Source organism: Labeo rohita, chromosome 18 (assembly GCF_022985175.1).
Source record: "Labeo rohita strain BAU-BD-2019 chromosome 18, IGBB_LRoh.1.0, whole genome shotgun sequence".
Taxonomy (NCBI): Eukaryota; Metazoa; Chordata; class Actinopteri; order Cypriniformes; family Cyprinidae; genus Labeo; species Labeo rohita.
In genome coordinates, this window is record NC_066886.1 from 24,692,273 (window position 1) to 24,713,672 (window position 21,400).

The window sequence follows — 21,400 nt, forward strand, 5'->3', positions numbered from 1 at the left end:
ATCCAAAAACCGCAGGAGGAGAGGCACAGCTGGGGACCCAGAAGTCAGTGGTGGAAACCAAGACTGATCCGGAGGGATGAGGGAGCCTAGAGGAGTCCCAGGGCAGATGGGCCACGGTGGAGATAAGGGAACACAGAGCCAAGGCAGAACTGAAGAGCTGACAGGCTGAGGTGGAGACATGGACCTGGAGGCCTGAGGTGCCAATGTGGATTCAGCCTCACTCTGAGCTGGTGTACGGGGAGCCACACAGAGCGGCAGAGCCGAGGAGCTGTACAGCACCGAATTCAGGGAACTGGGCGTAACCAGCGAAGAAGATGGGAGCAGGAAATCAGGCAGAAGCAACAAAAGAGGAAGATCTTCAGATGGGACTGGCGATGAAGACAAGGATTCAAGGTTGGGGACTTAAGTGGAAACTGGATCTGAGGATCACAGATCTATCAGGTTCAGGCCTGCTTTTGGCTGTGCAATGGACTGTGCTGCACACACAGACTGCGTGGCTGTGAAGTTATCCAGCTCTGGGACAATCTCAATAACTTCCTCAGGTTCACAGTCTACAAGGCTAAGGCCACTGTGCTGGAGAATCCAGCCCAGATACCCCAACAAATCGTGGTGTTCAGGGAGGAGGAAAAGGCACAGCATGGGTCCATGCTTTTATACTTGTTGGTTCGGTGTTCTGTCAAATGTGGCTACTACATACTAGCGCTCGAAGACAATGACACAGTCAGAATAGACTTTATTCTAAATAAATACATAGTAGATAGTCAGAAAATGCTACCACAATACTCAGACGACAGTGTACACATAACACAGGGAACACTGGGCTTAAATAACAAGGAGAACTAATGAGGATAATTAACAGAAAAGGTGAAGATACTCAATAACCATATGAACAAATATGGACAAATGAAACCAAAATAGTACATGACTGTGACAATTCTATTTCTATCCTGTTTGTTTTCATTTTGTCTAAAGAAAAAATAAATAAATTACCTTCTAACACTAACATTCTCTATTCTTTTTATCTTCAATCTACTTGTTTTCTTTTTATTTATTATAAAAATGACCCTCTAACATAAGCACTCTTTATTATTTTATTATCTCTATTTATGATCCCCATTATCTATTATTATTTAAGACAGGAAACACAGACAGAGATGTGGATTTATGTGCATGAGATTTAATAAAAGTATTAAATAAACAACGAGGAAAACGGGAGAAAAAACAGAGGGAAACAGAACCAGCGTTACATTAATCAACTGACAAAGCAGAAACACAAGGGTTATATATATACAGGAGAACAAAAGGGACCAATGAGTAACTAGGGCAACAAACAAGGCGGGGGAGTGCTCAGTGAATTGCTATGACAACTAACAGGGGTAATCAGAAAGACAAATGAGGGAAAACAGCAAATCACACACAGAGAACATGTAACAATAGCCTACTATTGATCTACAGCAGTGGTTTTCAAGCCTGTCCTGGAGGCACCCCTGCCCTGCACATTTTGCATGTCTTCCTCATCTAACACACCTGATTCAAATCATCAGCTCATTCCTAAAGACTGCAAGACCTGATTTTTTAATTTTTCTGGCGTTTCTATTAAGGGAGACATACAAAATCTGTAGGGCAGGGGTGCCTCCAGGACAGGTTTGTAAAACCATTGATCTACAGGGATGCTGTAGAAACAGAATTAGAAATTGTCATATTGTCTGATAGAAGATAATTTTTCTTCTAGTATATCTGATGACTGGATAAGAGGGTAATGTGTCTGAGAAATGCTTTCAGCATATTTTATGCCAAGATCCCATCTTTTCAATTGTTTTTCTCTTAATGGTTATTGATCCTATTAATTTCAAAACATTATTATACTAATAGTCAGCATTCAGTCTGTGGCCAAAAGCAGCAGCACAATGCTAGTAAGAGAAGAAATGAAATATACTATATTTTGAATGCATTCATAAAATGTAAGTCACTTTGGATAAAAGCACCAATGCATAAGATGTAAGATCAGTCTGATTGGAAGTATTGATGTAAAACAGCATAAAAAGTGTAATATAAGCATTAAAGGGTTAGTTCACCCAAGAATGAATATTTGGTCATCATTTACTCACCCTCCATTTGTTCCAAACCTGTATGGGTTTTGTTCTTCTGTTGAGCACAAAATAAGATATTTTGAAGAATGTTTGTAACCAAACAGTTGATGGTAGCCATTGACTTGCATATAACGGGAGGAACCTGGCACAATTAGTGTACAGCTTCCACTCATTGGTGGCTATGAGTAGGCTGAGGAAGAAAACCCCTAGAGTCAGTCAGAGTTGGGGTGGATAAAGACTCTTCAGCAGATAACACAGCATTTGACTTCGGAATGGAAAAGACAATGAAAATAATACTAAGCAACAGACCTGAGTCTGCAACATCTACTAGGAAGTGAACTCCAGTGCTCCAGCTGTGGCTGGGCTAAGGTAGCATCCTCTGTATGCCTCAAAATATATCAAGGGCACAAGAAGTGTGTGAAAGCCTTGTATTTTCACAATATACAGTCATGCTTAATAACTGATGAGTAAACCACAGCGAAGGACTGAAATCCTGCAGTGCCCACAAGGTCCCCCTGCTCAAGAAAGCACATGTACAGACCCGTTTGAAGTTTGCCAATGAACATCTAAATGATTCCGAGGAGAACTGGGTGAAAGTTTTGTGGTCAGAAGAGACCAAAATCGAGCTCTTTGCCACCAACTCAACTCACCGTGTTTGGAGGAGTGCTGGAATGCTGCCTATGACCCCAAGAACACCATCCCCACTGTCAAACATGGAGGTGGAAACATTATGCTTTGGGGTTGTTTTTCTGCTAAGGGGACAGGACAACTGCACCGCATCAAAGGTACGATGGACGGGGCCATGTACCATCAAATCTTAGGTGAGAACCTCCTTCCCTCATTGAAAATGGGTCGTGGACGGGTATTCCAGCATGACAATGACCCAAAACACACGGCCAATTCAAACAAAGGTGTGGCTCAGAAAAAAGCACATTAAGGTCCTGGAGTGACCTAGCTAGTCTTCAGACCTTCCCATAAATCTGTGGAGGGAACTGAAGGTTTGAGTTGCCAAACGTCAGCCTAGAAAACGTAATGACTTGGAGAGGATCTGCAAAGAGGAGTGGGACAAAATCCCTCCTGAGACGTGCCCAAACCTGGTGGCCAACTACGAAACGTTTGATTTCTGTGATTGCCAACAAGGGTTTTGCAACCAAGTACTAAGTCACGTTTTGTGAACATTTTGTAACCTCATTAAAATGCAAATTAATTCATGACTTTTGCATTTTTCTGGATTTTTTGTTGTTATTCTGTCTCTCACTGTTCCCCAGGGCCCGTATGTATCAAGCTTCTCAAAGTGCCATTTTAGTCTTAAGTGCTGAGAAATTCATGAAATTGATTCCTACTTTCAAACTTAAGTATAAAAGCAAGTTATCAAATTTCTTAAAGTCTCCCTGTAGTCAAATTTTTTATCCCTTAAAACTGGTCTTTGATCATCAAAATGAAATATTTACATGTTTTTATTTACATGTGTTTTTTGCCTTAAAACAGCTTGAATATAACTCTACCCCCTTTCCTCATTTACTATATGCAGATCTATGAATATGAGCCCCACCCCCACGCAGTCACACCAGCCAGAGCCTCCTGATCCACTAACTGTAGTAAACGCGATATAATGGCGAAACACAGATTATGACTGATAAAACTATGTTTTTACTAGCGAACAACTACAGTGGACACTGTAACATTTGTTAAAGTTACTTATTTGACGATGTTGTGCCCTCAAAATGCCTTGAAGGCTTGAATGCAGGCTAGTTTGTGATTCCAGTTCGCGCCCGCAAGCATATGCAAGTGAAGTGCAGACGGCAATGTGGGAGTTTTACACTGTTGCCGCGGGTTATTTTTCAAGTTAGCGGTTAGTGCCTAGCAGTTGTGCTCTATTTAATGCTCTATGTGCTCTATTAAATGCTCTATTTACTATTTAGTTTTGTGCTGATAATCCTATTGGTATATTTTGCAATGATAGGAATATATCCTTTGACATGATTGGTTACTTATTTTGTGACATAGCAAAAAAGGGCTGTTTCAAACCGCATTTCTGGGACAGCCTTTGGGAAACTACAGTTTTAAGGAGAAAATACTCAGCAACGGTGTTGATTAATGGACTGGCACATGGTTTGTCTAAAAGCATATTAAAAACACCACACAGACAAATAAACAACATAAAAATCTTGATTTTCACTACAGGAGGATATTAAAGCTAAAAACAACTCTCCCAGTTACTTAAGACAGCTCGAGAGGTCAACTCTGGTTAGGAGTTGCCAGTAGGGGATTGTGACAGTGCTGAGGAGACAGAGATGTGTGCGAATCTTTCAGGAGAGGAGTTTGATGAAGAGCAGTTAATCAAACGGTTACATTTCCTCAGTAAAAGAACGTCATAACTGACTTCAATCTAGCCTGAGTATTATGCGCTTTAAAAACACTCCCGTTATAATCAGTGAAGCTATCTACACTGTATGATGAATAAATGTCTTACACCTTATTTACACTGCATACATCTGTGGCATGTCTTATAGCTCCGACACAGCAACTGGAGCAGATTGCGGCCACACCAGCACCACGGCAAAATTTCTGAAGCGACTCTCTACGCTGCACCAGTAAAGAGGGCGCCTAGGCTATATTTTTGATAGATAACGATAATAATATTAATTATAATAGTCTTGCTGTCGTCAAAGGCATCAGCAACAGGCAATATCTCTGACTATCATCAATACACAATACTATCGTCTGTTGGCACAACCCTAAAATGAAGGTTGTGATGACGCTTTGTTTCCTTGCCATAATGTATTCACTTGAAAATTCTTTATTGTCAAACATGTGTTGAATGTAAATTCCTATGAGGAATTTAACCATTCAATGTGAATTTATCTGAGAATATTCTTAAATAAGGAAATCTATTCAGTGATTGGTCCGTGTATATTGTCATCCAAAATCATATTTGTGGCACAGCAAAGTGTTGTGAATCATCTCTAAGACTGACACTTAGGATTTGGTCTTACACTTTGCTTAAATTATGACTGAGATGCTTGATAACTAACTTTTAAGCGCAGCTTTGAGCCAAGAATTTTTTTACACTTAAGTCAATTTTTAGCAGTGTTCTTGAGAGTAATTCTTAGAGGCTTGATAAATACGGGCCCAGTTAAAAGACTGGGATGCTGGTATGATGTGACCCTCAAGGACACAGAACAAGTGGACCAGATTAAACAGGACACCTGTAGTGGCCTTGGAAGGAGGTGGACTCCAGCAGCTGCAGCAGTACAACAGGCTAAGTAGCTCAGAAGCATCAAAACATTGTTAGCCATGTATAGCAAGAGCGAGGACGCTTTGTCCTTGGAGACAGCAGACCATCCTAGCACAAAGCAACCCCATCTCAGCATCGATAACATGTGGTTGAGAAGGTGTGCAAACAAGAACAAGCAAAAAGATGGTTGGCTGTAAGGTAAGCCAGATGGCAGGCTGGTATACTTGGAGGCACAATCATGTGCTGAAGTGTCTTGCGGCATGACAGGAGAACAGGCAAACATCTATCAACACCCTACCTCCTCTGCTATCTAATTGTGCACAAATAAAGGAGTTTGTGGGCAAAGGGGCAAGTTGGTTCAAGGTGAAATCCCTAAATACTGACAATCTGAGAGAAGCTTGCGATTGGAAGCTTTCTTTCAACCTGAATCATAGGACAAAATCACAGCTACAAACCTCAGACCAGACCTTGTGTTTTGGCCCTCCTCACTACGTACTGTGTACATCATAGAGCTCACTGTACCCTGGAAGGATACAGTGGAGGACACCTATGAACTGAAGAACCCTGAGGCTGGCAGTTTATGCAGAGTGACAATCAGAGTGAAATCAAAGGTTTGTCCAGTCAAATTTGGCTTCAGAGGCTTTGTAGGGAGATCTGCCATCAAACTATTTGTCTTATTTCTACACACCTTTAAATTAATAAATGTGGGATCAATAAAACTAATCATTATTATGATTTTGTTTATAGATAGCAGAAGAAAAACTGAGTTTGCAATAAGGTTAAAATAGGTAGATTTGTTATTCCACTGACAATAGCCCTGTCTATAATTTGATTTACAAGGTAGCTGACTTTGACTAACACAAGTGTTAAGTATATAAGCACTCATTGGCTCAGAAAACTGTGAGAGTCTGTTCCATCACTACAGTAATTGCCTTAACCCTCCTGGATGGCCCGTTCCTCTCATACAAATGTAAAGCTTTGTTCCTTCCACTTCGCTCTCTCCCCTCCTCTCTCATTCTCCACACATCTCCTCTGCACTTTACACAGGGCAGTTTTAAATGGTGTCACAGGAGGAACAAGCAGGAGATGAAGGAGGAGTGACTGGCACAACATGCTGATTTTCATGCCTCAGCAGGCCTGACGGAGTCTGCATGGCATTGTTAGGCCTCTTCCTTCCTGCAAACACAGTATAAGCCACAGTGGCAAACATAAGCATGCAGAAGCACGCTTGTTAACTGCTGTATTAATCCATTGAGACACAAACACACACACACACACACACACACACTCTTCTGAATACAAACTTACACACCTTTACAAAGAAAACCAATGACACAGGTGGCTCATTGTAGTTGGCTGGTACAAATGTTGGTTATGCTTGACTAATGTAATTCATGGGAAAATTTTATCACTCTTTCTAAGTACATGATTCTAAATAAACAGAATGCATGAATCAACAATCCATCATAACAAAAACAGCAATGCCAAAATCCATACATCCAGTTGAAACCAAACCAAAAAGGCTTTTGGCTTGTTCAGTTAAGATCCTTGACCACACAGAATGGAGAACTGTTCAAAAGTCATGGAAACCCCCTCGTTTTGTGGCAGCCAAGCAGAACAGCAGCTTACATTCATATAGATTTGAACACGGCCCATCATCCAATCAGAGTCCAGTTTTAGATTTTTGTTTCAGAAAATCTCCGAAACACAGCCTGCGATGTAAGTTCCCGGGCTGTTTGCCAAGTCTGTCCGACATCAGTAACCATTCTGCTTTTGTTCACCTCACAAAGAGTGGCTAGGAGAAATCTGGGAGGAAAAGAAAATGCAGCCTTATTTATTCCTCCCTCATTCCCCTTCCCATCTTGTTCTTTCCTGTGAGAGGGACAAAGAGTCATTGCGCTTGGGGAAAAGAACAGGGAACTGTGTGCAATGTGACTCCGGCGCCACTGTGTGATATCTATTGGCTTGACCTAGATGGGTGTGAAGAAACTACAGAAAGACAGGACAGTAGATAGAACAAAAGCCAGAGTAATGGAGTCAAAAAAAAAAAAAAAAAAGAGGAACCTCTCTGGAGTCCCTATGGAATTATATCGAAGGATAGTCATTTAAATTAATTCAATTAATTTAATTAATCAAATCAGTGCATTAAACCACATGCAACATACAATAAACAACTTCAATTACTTGACTGATACTGTGATTTTATGTTTGAAACAGACAGTTTTTAAACTTTTTTTTAAGAAATCTCTGACACTGAAGACTGGAGTAATGACTGTAAATTCAGTTTTGCATCAGAGGAATAAATTACATTCTACAATATATTCACTCAGAAAATAGTTACTTTAAATTAAAAACATATTTCACATTTTTACTATATATTTGATCAAATAAATGCAGTCTTGTTGAGCAGAAGAGACTTTCAAATGTGTGTGTGTGTGTATGACTGCATTTGACAGTATAATGTTTAAATCGTTAAGCTACACATTTCACAAAAGACAATTATTCAAAAAGTGAGAAATAATACATAAATACAATACTATTGTACCATGACCCACCATTTTTTGGTAGACCTGATAATAAAGAGCCATTTACATACTTTTCATTTAGGTCTTTGTATTTGTTTTAGCATTAAATACTACAGATTAAGAGAAATACATTACAAACATACAGTAATTATCGACTATTTAAAACATGATTACAAGAGTCCCTTCATAATTCATGGGCTGATATTCTTTTGATCTATGCAGCACTGAGTCACACATCTTTACAGTAACAGCAGAATACATATCAATTCACAAACACGTCTCAAATGCTTTAAACATACAGGTAGACAATTAATTGTGTGAAAATATCTATAGTGCATCTTAACTATTCACTGAGAACATAACAGATCAAAGAGACGTTGTTCAAGCATCCTCAACTAAAACACCAGTGCTTGTTATATTTCGACTGTTAAAACATGAAAAGGTAGGTTAGTGATTGTTCATTCAGTTCATTCAGTAAAATCACATTAAATGAAAATGTTAAAAGCAACAAGAGTAACACTGACCAGTGTACAGTACAATGATTTCAAATACTCTAAATCTATAAAGCATCAGTCTGAGGGAGCATAAAATTCAGATACGTTTGTCCCCATTCTGGACATACTCTGGCAGGCTGTTCAGCGTCATCTCCTCACTCTTGGACTGGAGAGGGTGATCTCCTTTCCTGGAGGACTTTTTGGTAGCTCTGGATAGCCTACGTCTGAATGTGTCTCCGGCCAGAAAATACAGGACAGGATCCACACAGCTATTGAGACTGGCCAGGCCACGGGTCACCTGGTAGGTGGCGTACACCCGATCATTAAAGGCACACATATCCGGGCTCTGGAAGTACAATCGTGCCCTCATGTTCAGGTTCTTCATGACGTGGAAGGGCAGATAGGAGACAGCGAACACTGTGAGCACGATAATGACCAGGTATATGGATTTCTTCCTCAACGGCGCATTGTCCATGTCGTTGTAAATAAGGGCCTTGACAATGCCGCCGTAGCAGCTCAGGATGATGATGAACGGGATGCAGAAGCCGAACACTGTCATGCACATGCTGTAGACAAAGTAACCCGGCAGTTCGTCCTCCGTTGTGGTGTCATAGCACGTTGTTAATCCCTTCTTAGGGCCGGTTCGCGAGTAGTAAAGGATCGGAGAGATGCCAACCACGACTATGAACCAGACAAGTGCGACAGTGCGAACTGCGTTTTTCTTTTTCAGCCGCCCGAGTGATTTTAGTGGATGCACGACACCGGAGTATCTGTGCACACTGATGCAAGTGAGGAACAGGATGCTTCCGTAGAGATTGACATGGAAGATAAACCTCTGCATTCTGCATAATATGTCTCCAAAAATCCAGTCTGTTTTGTTAAAATAGTAAAAAATTAGGAAAGGTAGCGAGAGTACGTAACAAAAATCCGCCAGCGCCAGATTGAACATGTACACAGAGATGCTGCTCCATGGCCTCATGTGACACACGAACATCCATATGGCCAAACTGTTTCCGATGAACCCCGTGAGGAAAACAATAATGTACACAATGGGTAGATAGTAAAACTGAAAACCAGTCTTGGTTAACGAGCATCTAGCCGTGTGGTTCGAAAGTTCGCTCACATTATTCATGAGCGATGTCAGATTATTAAACTCCGCCGCCATGTTGTCAAGGATCAGCTCTACGATCTACGGAAAGAAGAGGAAAATGGTTCAATGATGTGTCAATAAATAATGCCTACATTATTAACCTGTTCAGACCCAAATATGCCCCAGAGCTTTATTTCTACTCCAATTGCAGCCATAAATGATTAAAAACATATTTTTTTTTATCAACATCAAGATAATTATGGATTATAGGAAAGTTTAAACAAAATGTTTTCAAATAAGTTAATAAGACTAAGTTAAGACTAAGTTAATGTTTGGGTCGGTTTTCTAACAAATTCAATACATTTATACAATTATGTATATATATATATATATATATATATATATACACACACATATGAACACAGTACCACACCAATAACAATTTTGTCATATTGCAAAGAGACAATCAAGTTTAAGTTCTTTGCAGCTGCTGTTAAAGGCAAACGGTTGTGCATGGTCATATGGATATTTTAACATCTGACTTGACCTTATTTAAGATTTTCTGTTTCGCGTCCTGTGCCATATCTTTATTTCAAATGATTTTAAGATTTATGCGTAACATGACACTCGATTTAGCAGCATCTAATACAGTAATCCTGCGATTTGGGTGGCACTAAATAATGACAGCAACCGTAAAAACCACCGAAAAAAAAGTGATGTCCACTGCAATAGACGCAGAAGAGGTTAAGTTTATAATAACCCTCAGTGCTTATTTCACTTTAATTAGGGACATGAAAATGAAAACAATATATCAGCATGTCATCTGTCCCCCGAGCAGCCATTGCAACGCAAAAAATGAATTGCGAAACCACCAACTCCTTGGAGCGAAAGAGCAAAAGTCGATCTCACTCACCAGCGAGACGCTCGTTCAGTCCGCATTCCTCGAGCTCATTTACCCGAACAGACAGCAGCATGGATGTGAGATCCTGATTTCCCGCCACAGGAATGTCTATTTCGCTACTTAAAGTCCGGGATAAGAGCAACTCTGTCTCACACCAACACCGGCGGACGCGCGACACTCACTAAGCTGCGAGCCAAACAGTCTCCGCACTAACAAATGATCGAATCGCTCTGTATGATCCGAGTCTTCTTAAATGATTCATATGAACCTATTCACAAGATGCGAGTGAATCACTGTGTGAGAACTGAAACTATACAGAAGTCGAGTCGTAATCAATCTGGACACATTTTAAGAAACAAATGGGAAGCACTATTTAGTCTCAGTGTGGGTGGAATGGAAGAAACTAAATAATAAAATTGGGTTGAGGATAGGCTAAGAATGGGACATTCTTCATAGTCATTTAAATGGAGAAAGTATCCTAATTTCCCTGAATTCACACCATAAATAAACGTAAGCAATGACATATTTAACAAAATAAAAAAAATAAAATAAAAAAATAAGCCTATTTAAGTAAACGTGTGTATTATAAAACAAACATGAATAGGAAGCCATAGGAAGAAGCTATGAGTAATAGTAATAGACACACATTTGAATGTTTTTAAAGAAGTCTCTTCTGCTCACCAATCCTGCATTTATTTGATTGATTTGAATACACCAAATGCAGTAATACTGTGAAATATTGTTACTATTTAAAATAACTGCTTTCTGTTTAAATGCAATTCATTCCTGTGATCAAAGCTATTTCAGCATTAATACTCCAGTATTCATTGTTACATGATCTTTCAGAAATCATTCTAATATTCTGATTGGCTGTTCAAGAAAAACCTTTTGTTATTATTATCAATATTTAAAACAGTTAGTACATTTATTTCAGGATTCTTTGATGAATAAAAGATAAAAGATCAGCATTTATCTGAAAAATATTTTGTAACATTATACACTATACCATTGGAGCCATATATATATGACACACACACACACACACACACACAATTGAATCACTGAGACGAACCGCTGGAGCGATTCGATTCACTGTAATGAATCGTGAGCGCGCGCCAGTCGAGGAGTTTGTTAGAGGAAAGGAGGGGCGGATAATGAGCGGGAGTAATCGCTTCTTGTTTCGGTTCTTCATTGTGCTCACAGTCTGCTTACTGCACAGCCGATCTTAGACTGACATACATGCTTCACTTACAAAACTAAATGTCGAGCAGAGGCTGCATGTCTGTGCCATCGAAACAGGTTTTACAACCTGATGGTACTGTGCAAGCTAAGAAATAGATCAGAGTTTCTGGAGCAGCTCATGATTGTAGTAGCATAACTAAACAAACATGCAGTAATGTGTAACGTAAAAATCAGAAAAGTAAAGATGCATATGAATAAACTTGTTTGCACACATACAGGCTGACAGGAACCTAAAATCCTAAAAGAACAGGTCTGTTTTGGAATTTAAAATTATTTATAATATTATTTATTCAAGTGGGGATATCACTAAAAGGCTTGGTTAGATTTCATTTTTTTGGGTAACATGCTTCACGGAAATTAGAGAAAGCAAAATGTTTTACACTATAGCAGACCTTTCCAATCATTGTGAAATCTCATTCATCATTTTTGAACATGCATGATGCAGAAAGCTCAGTTTAGAAATAAGGTCACAAAGTTTTCCACAATGTATGGCAGTGACATATTTTCCCTTCATTTCATGTGTCCTTCATCTGATCTATTTTAATGTCACTTTTAGGCATTTCTTTTTGTTTTCATGTTCTTTGAAAGACACAAATATATACAAAATAATAATCAGAGATTCAGTATTGTTATGAGCAGCAGATGTTTCCATGTAGTTGTAGAGGCATTTATCAGCTTTGTGGAAGTGCAACTGTAAACTTCCCATGAATTACAGGAAAATCAGATTGTTTTCCTTTTCTGTATTTAGTCTGCAGTCAGGAGAGAGAGTCAGAGTGAGAGAAAAAGAGAGAGAGAAACATACATTTAGATGAATGAAGATCATACTCACAATTCCTGGAAAATGCAGCATAATTCTTGACCTTGGAAGGAGAGATAAGCAGTGTTCATATATTATATATGTGGTATATTTTTATGCAACAGAAGAAAGTATAATCTATGGGGATATAACACAAATAAAGAAAAAAACATTATAACATAATAATACTATTAATAACAATATTAATGTGATTACATTTAATATTTCTTCAGGTTTGGTCCTCCACAGTGGCTAACAGTATTTTCTCAGTGGTTACAGGCAGGGCCTAAAACTAAGTTTGCCACACCTGCCAATGGCCGGTGAAGTGAGAAAATTTACCAGCCAATGTTTTTTTTTTTTTTGTTTTGTTTGTTTTTTGTTTTTAGGGCTATGAAACTTTTTCCAAAAACAGGCAGTTACTTTAATTATATGCATGCATTTATGGTGTAATTTCTACATTTTCGTGTCAGTGCATGTTCATATTTAGCGCAAACGATGAGCTGTCACTTTAATTCAGCACATCCAGCAAAGCAAAAATAGACTCTGCGCAGCAACGATCGCTGTACTGCCACAGATGCACCGCTCCTGGAACGCGGTGCTGGACCGCAACCGTGTGCAGTGTGAACGCACAAATCGGTAACACTTTAGAATACAGTTCCGTCATTAATGAATAGCTACACAGGAACAGATGACCTGTAGCGTTCCCAGCTGAACAGATGCACTTTACTCTCGGGAACTGATGTTTATAAAAGATTTAATTTCCAAAAAAAAAAAAAAAAAAAAAAAACACAGTAAGAGCTGAATAAAAGAAACAAACAAACAGTCATTAGACATTTGCATGCAAATTATGCAAATAATTCCCATTACAAACCTATAGACTAATGAATACACATTTGCAATTTAGATGGCCTACACAATTAATAGTGTGACAAAACAGTCACATTCTTTAATTACTGTACTGTGGTAAGCATGAATAACTGGATATGATTTCATAAACGACAACAATCTCCTTTCAGAGTGCAATACGAAATGAGTTAACAATGAATTAATTTTGGTACAACTGACGATCTCAATTTAAAGAGAAAAATATAAAGTATATAAAATGACCAAATAAAGACCAATGAATGAAAACTCTCCCACACTCCCACACTCTCTGAATAACAATATTAGAAAATGAAACGGTTATCACTGACATTTGAAATCTGCATATATGCTAACGACATGCTAAAACGCTTTAAGGAGATGCTAAACAAACACTTAGAAATCTCTCAAAGTTTAACACATAGATTGAAATTGAACGGTACCTTGTGCCTTTTCGTCAGCCAGGAGCTAAGAGGTAGAGAAAACCCTTTTAAATGTGCATTTGAAAACCGTGTACCCAAAAGTTCATGTTTCTTCTCCAGTAATGTTGATCAGAATGACGCTTCACTTAGAAAGTTCACCAATGTACAGACACAGCGCTATTCCATGACAGCAGAGCCTCCTATGGACGGAGGTACAGATGACAGTGATAGGGAGACTCACTGGTCATTTACACTCCCACCAAATCATGAGTGATTTGTATGATGTTAAGGAATATGAATTACAAATGATTTTCAAATTAAAAAAAATGACCTTTAACTCAGAAACGGACAAGAAGTGTCAATACTATTACTATAAAAAAAAGTAAAGAAAAGGATACACATAGTTGTTCCTGGAAGCAGCTAGACAGTCTCTAGCAACAGGATCAGCTTCTGGACAGGGCGTTCAACAACAGAGAGCTTGTTGAGATGACGACCATCCTTTCCTAGATTCTGGTCACCAAGGCATACCTTGACTCTTCTCACAAGCCCGTCTTTATCTGTCGTAGTCTCTGTAACTCTGGCCAGCCTCCACTCATTTCTGGGAAGATTCTCAGCCTTTTCCATGACAATATCTCCTACTCGCAGGTTTCTCTTTGCTGTGTGCCAGCGCTGCCTGGTAGCAACGTTGGATAAATACTCCTTACGCCAGTGACTCCAAAACTGCTCTGCAAGGTACTGAACGTGACGCCACCTTTTCCTTGCATAGATGTCTTCTATGATGAATCTGCCTGGTGGTGGTAGTGCTGGAACAGACTTCATTGTAAGCAGGTTATTAGGGGTGAGAGGTGCAAGGCTTTTGGGATCATTTAGGTTGTCAACTGAGAGTGGTCTATTGTTTACGATCGCCATAGCTTCATAAAGGAATGTTCGCAGTGATGAATCATCCAGTCTGCCAGAAGAGAGTGAGAGAGTTGAGCGAAGAACATTTCTCACTGTTCTGATTTGTCTCTCCTGTACCCCACCTGCATGACTTGAATGGCCACATTTAGGACAAAGTTGCACTGCTTCTCAGCTAAGAACACTGTCAGACGATTGCTGTCAATCTCCTTGAGAGCATTTTTCAGCTCATTCTTGGCTCTTATAAAGTTGGTGCCTTGGTCACATTTGATTTTGCGCACAGCTCCCTGCAATGCAACAAAACAGCGCAGGCCATTGATGAAAGCATCTATAGACATGTCATTTAGCACTTCTATATGAATAGCTCTGGAGCTGAAACATGTGAAGAGGAGGCCGTATCTTTTAAGATCTTTCCGACCCTGTTTAGTGATAAAGGGACCAAAGCAGTCTATACCACAGTATGTGAATGGTGGAGATGGATATGTACGTTCTGAAGGGAGGTCGGCCATTCTTTGCTCTTCTGTGGGTCTCCTGAACTTCCGACATGTCACACAGTGATGCACATGGGATGCTACTGCTCTGCTCATTCCTGGAATCCAGTAGCCTTGTGATCTGATCTCATTAATTGTGAGACCCTTTCCTTGGTGTTTGACATTCAGATGACATTGAGAGATGATCATCTTTGTTATGTGGTGACCTTTAGTAATGATCACTGGGTGTTTGACTGAGCTGGGTAAGGACGCATCACAAAGCCTTCCTCCCACCTTGAATACTCCTCCTTGATCTAGGAAGGCATCAAGATGATACAGCTTGCTGCTAGGTGACAGCTGGGCCCCCTTGCTCAATAACTTGATATCCTCTGGATAGGTGTTTCTTTGTAAATCCTTAATAATGATGCATTTAGTATCTTACTGTGACTGCAGGACTTGTCCCCTTTGGCTCGGCGAATGAGGCGCGCCACCGCTTGAACATCTCCAGACCATGAAGACTTTGCTTTGACAAACGGTCTGAGAGGCTGACTTCTTTTGTTTCTGCACTCAGTGTCTGAGCCTGTCTCACTTCAGGATCTCCAATAGTTAATGCTGTGTCAATATCTGCAACAGGAGATATATCCTTCTTCCATAAGAATCTTGGCCCCGTCAACCAATTGGACGCAAGAATCTCACCGGCATTTAAACCTTTTGACGCATGGTCAGCAGGGTTTTCATTAGTGGGAACATATCTCCACTGTTGAGGAGTAGTGCTGAGATGTATCTTCTGCACTCTGTTCGCCACAAATGTGTGAAAGCGGCGTGCTTCGTTGTTAATGTATCCCAAGACCACTTGGGAGTCGGTCCAGAAGTGCTCTTCTATGTCTGCATAATCAAGCTCCTGTTTGAGCATATTGCTCATGGCAACTGAGATGACGGCGGCTGTCAGTTCAAGCCTGGGGATAGTCTGGACCTTAATGGGAGCAACTCTGGATTTACCTATGACCAGGGCACAATGGATGTTTCCTTCTCCGTTTGTGAGTCTTAAATAGGAACACTGGCCATAGCCGCTGTTGCTGGCGTCAGAGAAGTGATGAAGTTCTCTTTTGATGACCTTTCCAAAGTTCGCAGGCACATAGCAGCGGGGGATATTAATCCTCTCCAAGTTCACAAGATCAGCTTTCCAATGCTCCCACCTTGGCTGCAGTTCTTAGGAAAGGGGTCATCCCAGCCTGTTCCGTTTCTGCACATTTCCTGAAGCACTAATTTTCCACTGAGCAGGAAAGGAGCAATAAAGCCCAGAGGATCATACAGTGATGCAACTGTGGATAGTATGCCACGGCGTGTTGCTGGCTGGTCTTTGAGGTCAACAGACAATCTGAGTCTGTCAGAATCAGTGTCCCAGTGGATCCCTAAAGCTCTCTCTAAAGGCGTGTCATCAAAGCTGAGGTCAAGCGCCTTTACTTCAATGGCTCGTTCAGAAATTGGAATGCTATCCAGGACAACTCTGTCATTTGAAAGAAAATTTGTGCAATCTAAGTTAAGCTAAGTTTCCATTTTTCCACCAGAGAAAAAGGAGGTAGTTTCGGTCTGCTTCTTCCACATGAAATTGGTGGAACATCTTTTCAACGTCGCACATAAAGGAATCTTACAAGTACACCAGTCAGATTATTCATTAAATCTGGGCCTTGCAGCAAGTGGTCATTGAGGCTGGTACCCTGATACTTGGCAGAGCAGTCGAAGACAACACGGAGCTTGTCTGGCTTCTTAGGATGGTACACCCCGTGATGAGGGATGTACCACATCTCTCCATCCTTTCCTTCATCATGCACTTCTTCTGCATCCCCTCTCTCAATGATTTCTTCCATAAACCTCGCATAGTGTTCCTTGTACCTTTTATCTTTCAGCAGTTTCCTTTTGAGATGACTGAGCCTTATAATGGCAAGCTGCTTATTGTTAAGCAAGTGAGGTCTCACTTTGAAAGGGAGAGGCATCTCGTAATGCCCATGGTCATTCTTCCTTATGCATGCTGCAGTTTGGTCAAGAAGAGGATGTCATCCTGTGACAGTTTTATTATCTTCACCAGCATCTTTCTCCAATACTTTAATAACATCTGCTGGGGTCACTGGAGGGAGCTCTTTAATGCTGACTCTATGACAGATGGTGTTGAGGCATTGTGATACATGTTGTGAAGACAGGCGACCAACAATGCTGCATCCTAGGTCTGTATGGACTGCATAGGGATCATTGTCTCCTCCTAAAATCACCTGTTTTGGTGCCAAAGCTTTTGGACAGCTCTAGCCTATCAGGAGACCAACCTCACAATCCTGCAATGGTGGTATTTTGTCCACTATTGTAGAGAGATGCTTCCAGTGTCGTGCTGTGTCACAAGTAGGGATATGAGTACGGTTCACTGGAATGAAGTCTTTAGTTTAGGCAGGGGGCAAGTTGAGGACAACGGAGGAGCTGTATCCTCTTACTCTGAGACCCTTTCACTTGGCATGACAACATCCTTTGCAGTCATGGTCGTCAACTTCAGTCTCACAGGATAGAAGTCAGCTTGTAGCATGTTGCTCAGCTCTCGTTCGACAAACACAGTATCACTCTGGGTGTCAAGCAAAGCGTAAACAAGTTTTTCCACAGCCTGGATTCCTCTCTGTTGATACCCACACTTGTACAATCACTGAAGTTTTAGTGGATGGCTCATCAGTCTCTACTTTGTGAGATGTAGCAGTAGTTGTCTCTGCATCACCTTGGTTTGAGATTGGTGCAGACTTGACTTTCTTTGTGTAATTTTCATCATGTAGACATGTTGGATGTCTACATCTACAGGTGTCACAGGATAGACGATGACGGCAGTCTTTTGCGCTGTGGCCTGGTTTCATGCAACCGTAGCATGGTTTGTTCTCCTTCACGTATTTTCGTTTCTCTTCCAATGATTTTGCCACAAATTTAGGACAGTTGTGAATCTTATGCTTGCTGTCTTTGCAGAAGAAACACATTTTGAAATTTCCTTTAGTGGGCTGTTGTTCGTTTTCCTCATTTTGATTATTTTCTGTAGCTGTTTGAATGTGAAAGACGTTAAACCTGTTCCTTCTACTGTCCTTAAGATTCAGTTTTTCTGAAGTGGGGTCAGAGGCACGAAGAGCGCTGAAGGAGGTGACAGGATTACAAGTAATCTCTGCTTCCATTAACATGAAGGTCACAAAATCTATAAACTTTGGAAAGTCTTGAGTTTCTATTAGTGTCTGCGTGACCTGACGGTTCCACTGTGCTGCTGCCCAATCTGGTAATTTGTGTACAAGTTTCTGATTTTCATCACAATCATTTAGTATTGCAAGCCCTTTGACATGAGGCATAGCTTGATGACATGCATTCAAGAAGTCAGAGAATTCTCTGAAACCTTCAGCTTCCTTTGGCTTAATCTTAGGCCATTTGGCTAGTTTCTCCCTGAATGCCTTCTGTATGACAAATGGCTGTTCAGCTTGTTCCATGCATGATTATAAGCCTCATCATCATTCCTGTAGAAGATACCATCAAGAGACTTACGAGCTGGCCCACCAACATACCTTTTTAAATAGTGCAGCTTGTCAGCAGAAGATATGGCCTTTCCATCAATGAGCGATACAAATGCAGCCTTCCACTCAATGAACTGGATAGGATCACCGTTGAACACAGTGGTTCTGTTGTTGGCAGCCTGTCCAGGGCTATGCTATCTTGGACAGCTTGAGCGAGATAGGATATATCAGATTTTGGAGGTGAGGATGTTGCCGTGATGTTGGAAGGACGCGTTGCTGTGGTGTTGGTAGGAGCTTTGATTTCTTGTATCACTGAGTATTCTACTTCTTTGGCTGTTAATTCAGCTGCTGCATCTGCCCGCTTGGCTGCAATGGACATAACCGTAGACCTTGATGTGGGACGTGAGACTGTGGATCCATAGACAGAGCAAGCATAATCGTGGCTGTGTTTTACATTTTCTCTGTCAAAATCCTCAAGGCATGCCATTCTGTCAAAAATGATCTTTGAAATATCTTTTGTCACAGCTTCACAAGTTTCAATTCTGCGCCTAGTGTCACTGGATGGAGCGATGTAATCTCTGATTTCCAGGTAGACGTGCATGACATCATCTCTTCCCTTCTCAAGTGTACTAATAAGTCCTACCAGTTGGCTCTCACTAATGTCTGTTTTTAGCTCTTTCCTCGTGTTGCGAGCCAGGTCCTTCCATTGTTCGTACAGGTGGATCAATCTTTTCTCCTTTTTCAGGGCTGCTTTATATGCACGCATCTTTTCTGTGGTGTTCCATTGTCGACCAGAGCGGTGAAGCTCCTCTTTTTTTCCGTTCCATTCTGAGAGGCCTCCAGCCGCGGTTCTAGGTCTTTGTTTTCAGAAGCATCCATTTTCTTTACAGGAGTGCCACAGACTTAGATCATCAGATTGAATCCTTTGATTTCAGATGTGTGGTAGGACTAATGAAGTGAAGCTGTTGTTTTTCTGGGTAAAGCACTTGCTCTCCAGAGTAAGGTCAAGCTCTTACTGTAGCATTCCCAGCTGAACAGATGCACTTTACTCTCGGGAACTGATGTTTATAAAAGATTTAATTTCCAAAAAACACTGTAAGAGCTGAATAAAAGAAACAAACAAACAGTCATTAGACATTTGCATGCAAATTATGCAAATAATTCCCATTACAAACCTATAGACTAATGAATACACATTTGCAATTTAGATGGCCTACACAATTAATAATGTGACAAAACAATCACATTCTTTACTTACTGTACTGTAGTAAGCATGAATAACTTGATATGATTTTATAAATGACAACAATCTCCTTTTAGAGTGCAATACGAAATGAGTTAACAAATTAATTTTGGTACAACTGACGATCTCAATTTAGAGAGAAAAATGTAAAATATATAAAATGAACAAATAAAGACCAATGAATGAAAACAATGAATCCCACACTATCTGAATAACAGTATTAGAAAATGAAATGGTTATCGCTGATATTTGAAATCTGAATATATGCTAACGACATGCTAAAACGCTCTAACGAGATGCTAAACAAACACTTCAAAGTCTTCAAAGTTTAACACACAGATTGAAATTGAATGGTACCTTGTGCCCCTCGTCAGCCAGGAGCTAAGAGGTGGAGAAAACAGTAATGTTAATCAGAATGACGCTTCACTTAGAAAGTTCACCAATGTACAGACACAGCGCTATTCCATGACAGCAGCGCCCCCTATGGACGGAGGTACAGATGACAGTGATAGGGAGACTCACTGGTCATTTACATGACCAATGCACTATTAACATTCTAGTAACTACTATTGACTAACAAGAAACTCTGATTGAGTCAGAAAATCATAGCACTCATGAAAAAAATAGTAGTTACTGATTAGTTAATAGTGAACTATAATCTAACTACAATCAGAACTAATCTGCAGTCTTTGTGTTTATTTTTTTTTTGATAGAAGTCTATTCTGCTCACCAATGCTATATTTATTTAATCAAACTTACAGCACAAAACAGTAATAGTGTGAAATATTATTTTTAACACTATTACGAACATTTTTTTTTTTTATTTTTTTTTAATCTTTTGTAACATTATAAATGTATGCACTATCACTTTTCAATTAAATGCATCCTTGCTACTAATGTCTCCCTAAAGAAAAAAAAAAAAATCTTAGTGACTCCAACCTTTTGAACTGTAGTGTACACAAACAATTTAGGCAGCACAACTTTTCAACACTGATAATAATCAGAAATGTTTCTTGAGCAGCAAATCAGCATATTACAATGATTTTGAACACTTACCACTGGAGTAATGATGCTGAAAATTCAGCTTTGGTCACAGAAATGTATTACATTTTTAGATCAATTTTGAAGTTTGACAAACAGTATACACTACTACATTTAAATGAAAACACATCTTGTAATAAAAAATGCACACATTCTCAAAGAACTTACATTCTGATGATTACTTCCTTCCCTCACGGCTGCCTTCTTCAGCCATTCCCAGACTTCCTCATTTTTCACCTTTCCTTTGAATCTACACAAAAAACATAACAGACAGTTTGGATAAGTCACCCCAGACTTTTTGTGATGGTGGCCACAAACTGTCAATCTGCTTTTTAAAATCTTCAGTGGTTCTCCAGCTTCTAAAAGAAAGAATCTGGGGCTGTATTCACAGAGAATTGTATCTTACTATTATGTGTCCTAGGAGATTTAGTTTAAAACCTATTTACACAACTCTTAAGAGTCTATAATATCTAAAACGAGAGTTGAGTCAATGCATAGACCAGGGATCCTCAAATCTGCCCCACGAGATCTACTTTCCTGCAGGGTTTAGCTGTAAGCAAGCCTAATCAAAC

General features: G+C 40.0%; 1 protein-coding gene and 1 pseudogene across 1 annotated transcript; both read right to left on the bottom strand.

Moving 5' to 3' along the window:
* Positions 1 to 6,826: 6,826 nt before the first annotated feature.
* Positions 6,827 to 10,553, bottom strand: p2ry1 (purinergic receptor P2Y1). Its single transcript, XM_051134404.1, has 2 exons — positions 10,351 to 10,553; positions 6,827 to 9,536 (listed from the first exon to the last, which is right to left on the bottom strand). Exon 2 carries the CDS (start codon positions 9,510 to 9,512, stop codon positions 8,445 to 8,447), a length of 1,068 nt encoding a protein of 355 aa, XP_050990361.1. The 5' UTR covers positions 9,513 to 9,536; positions 10,351 to 10,553; the 3' UTR covers positions 6,827 to 8,444.
* Positions 10,554 to 15,265: 4,712 nt separating this feature from the next.
* On the bottom strand, positions 15,266 to 17,020 carry LOC127180558 (uncharacterized; annotated as a pseudogene).
* Positions 17,021 to 21,400: the final 4,380 nt, after the last annotated feature.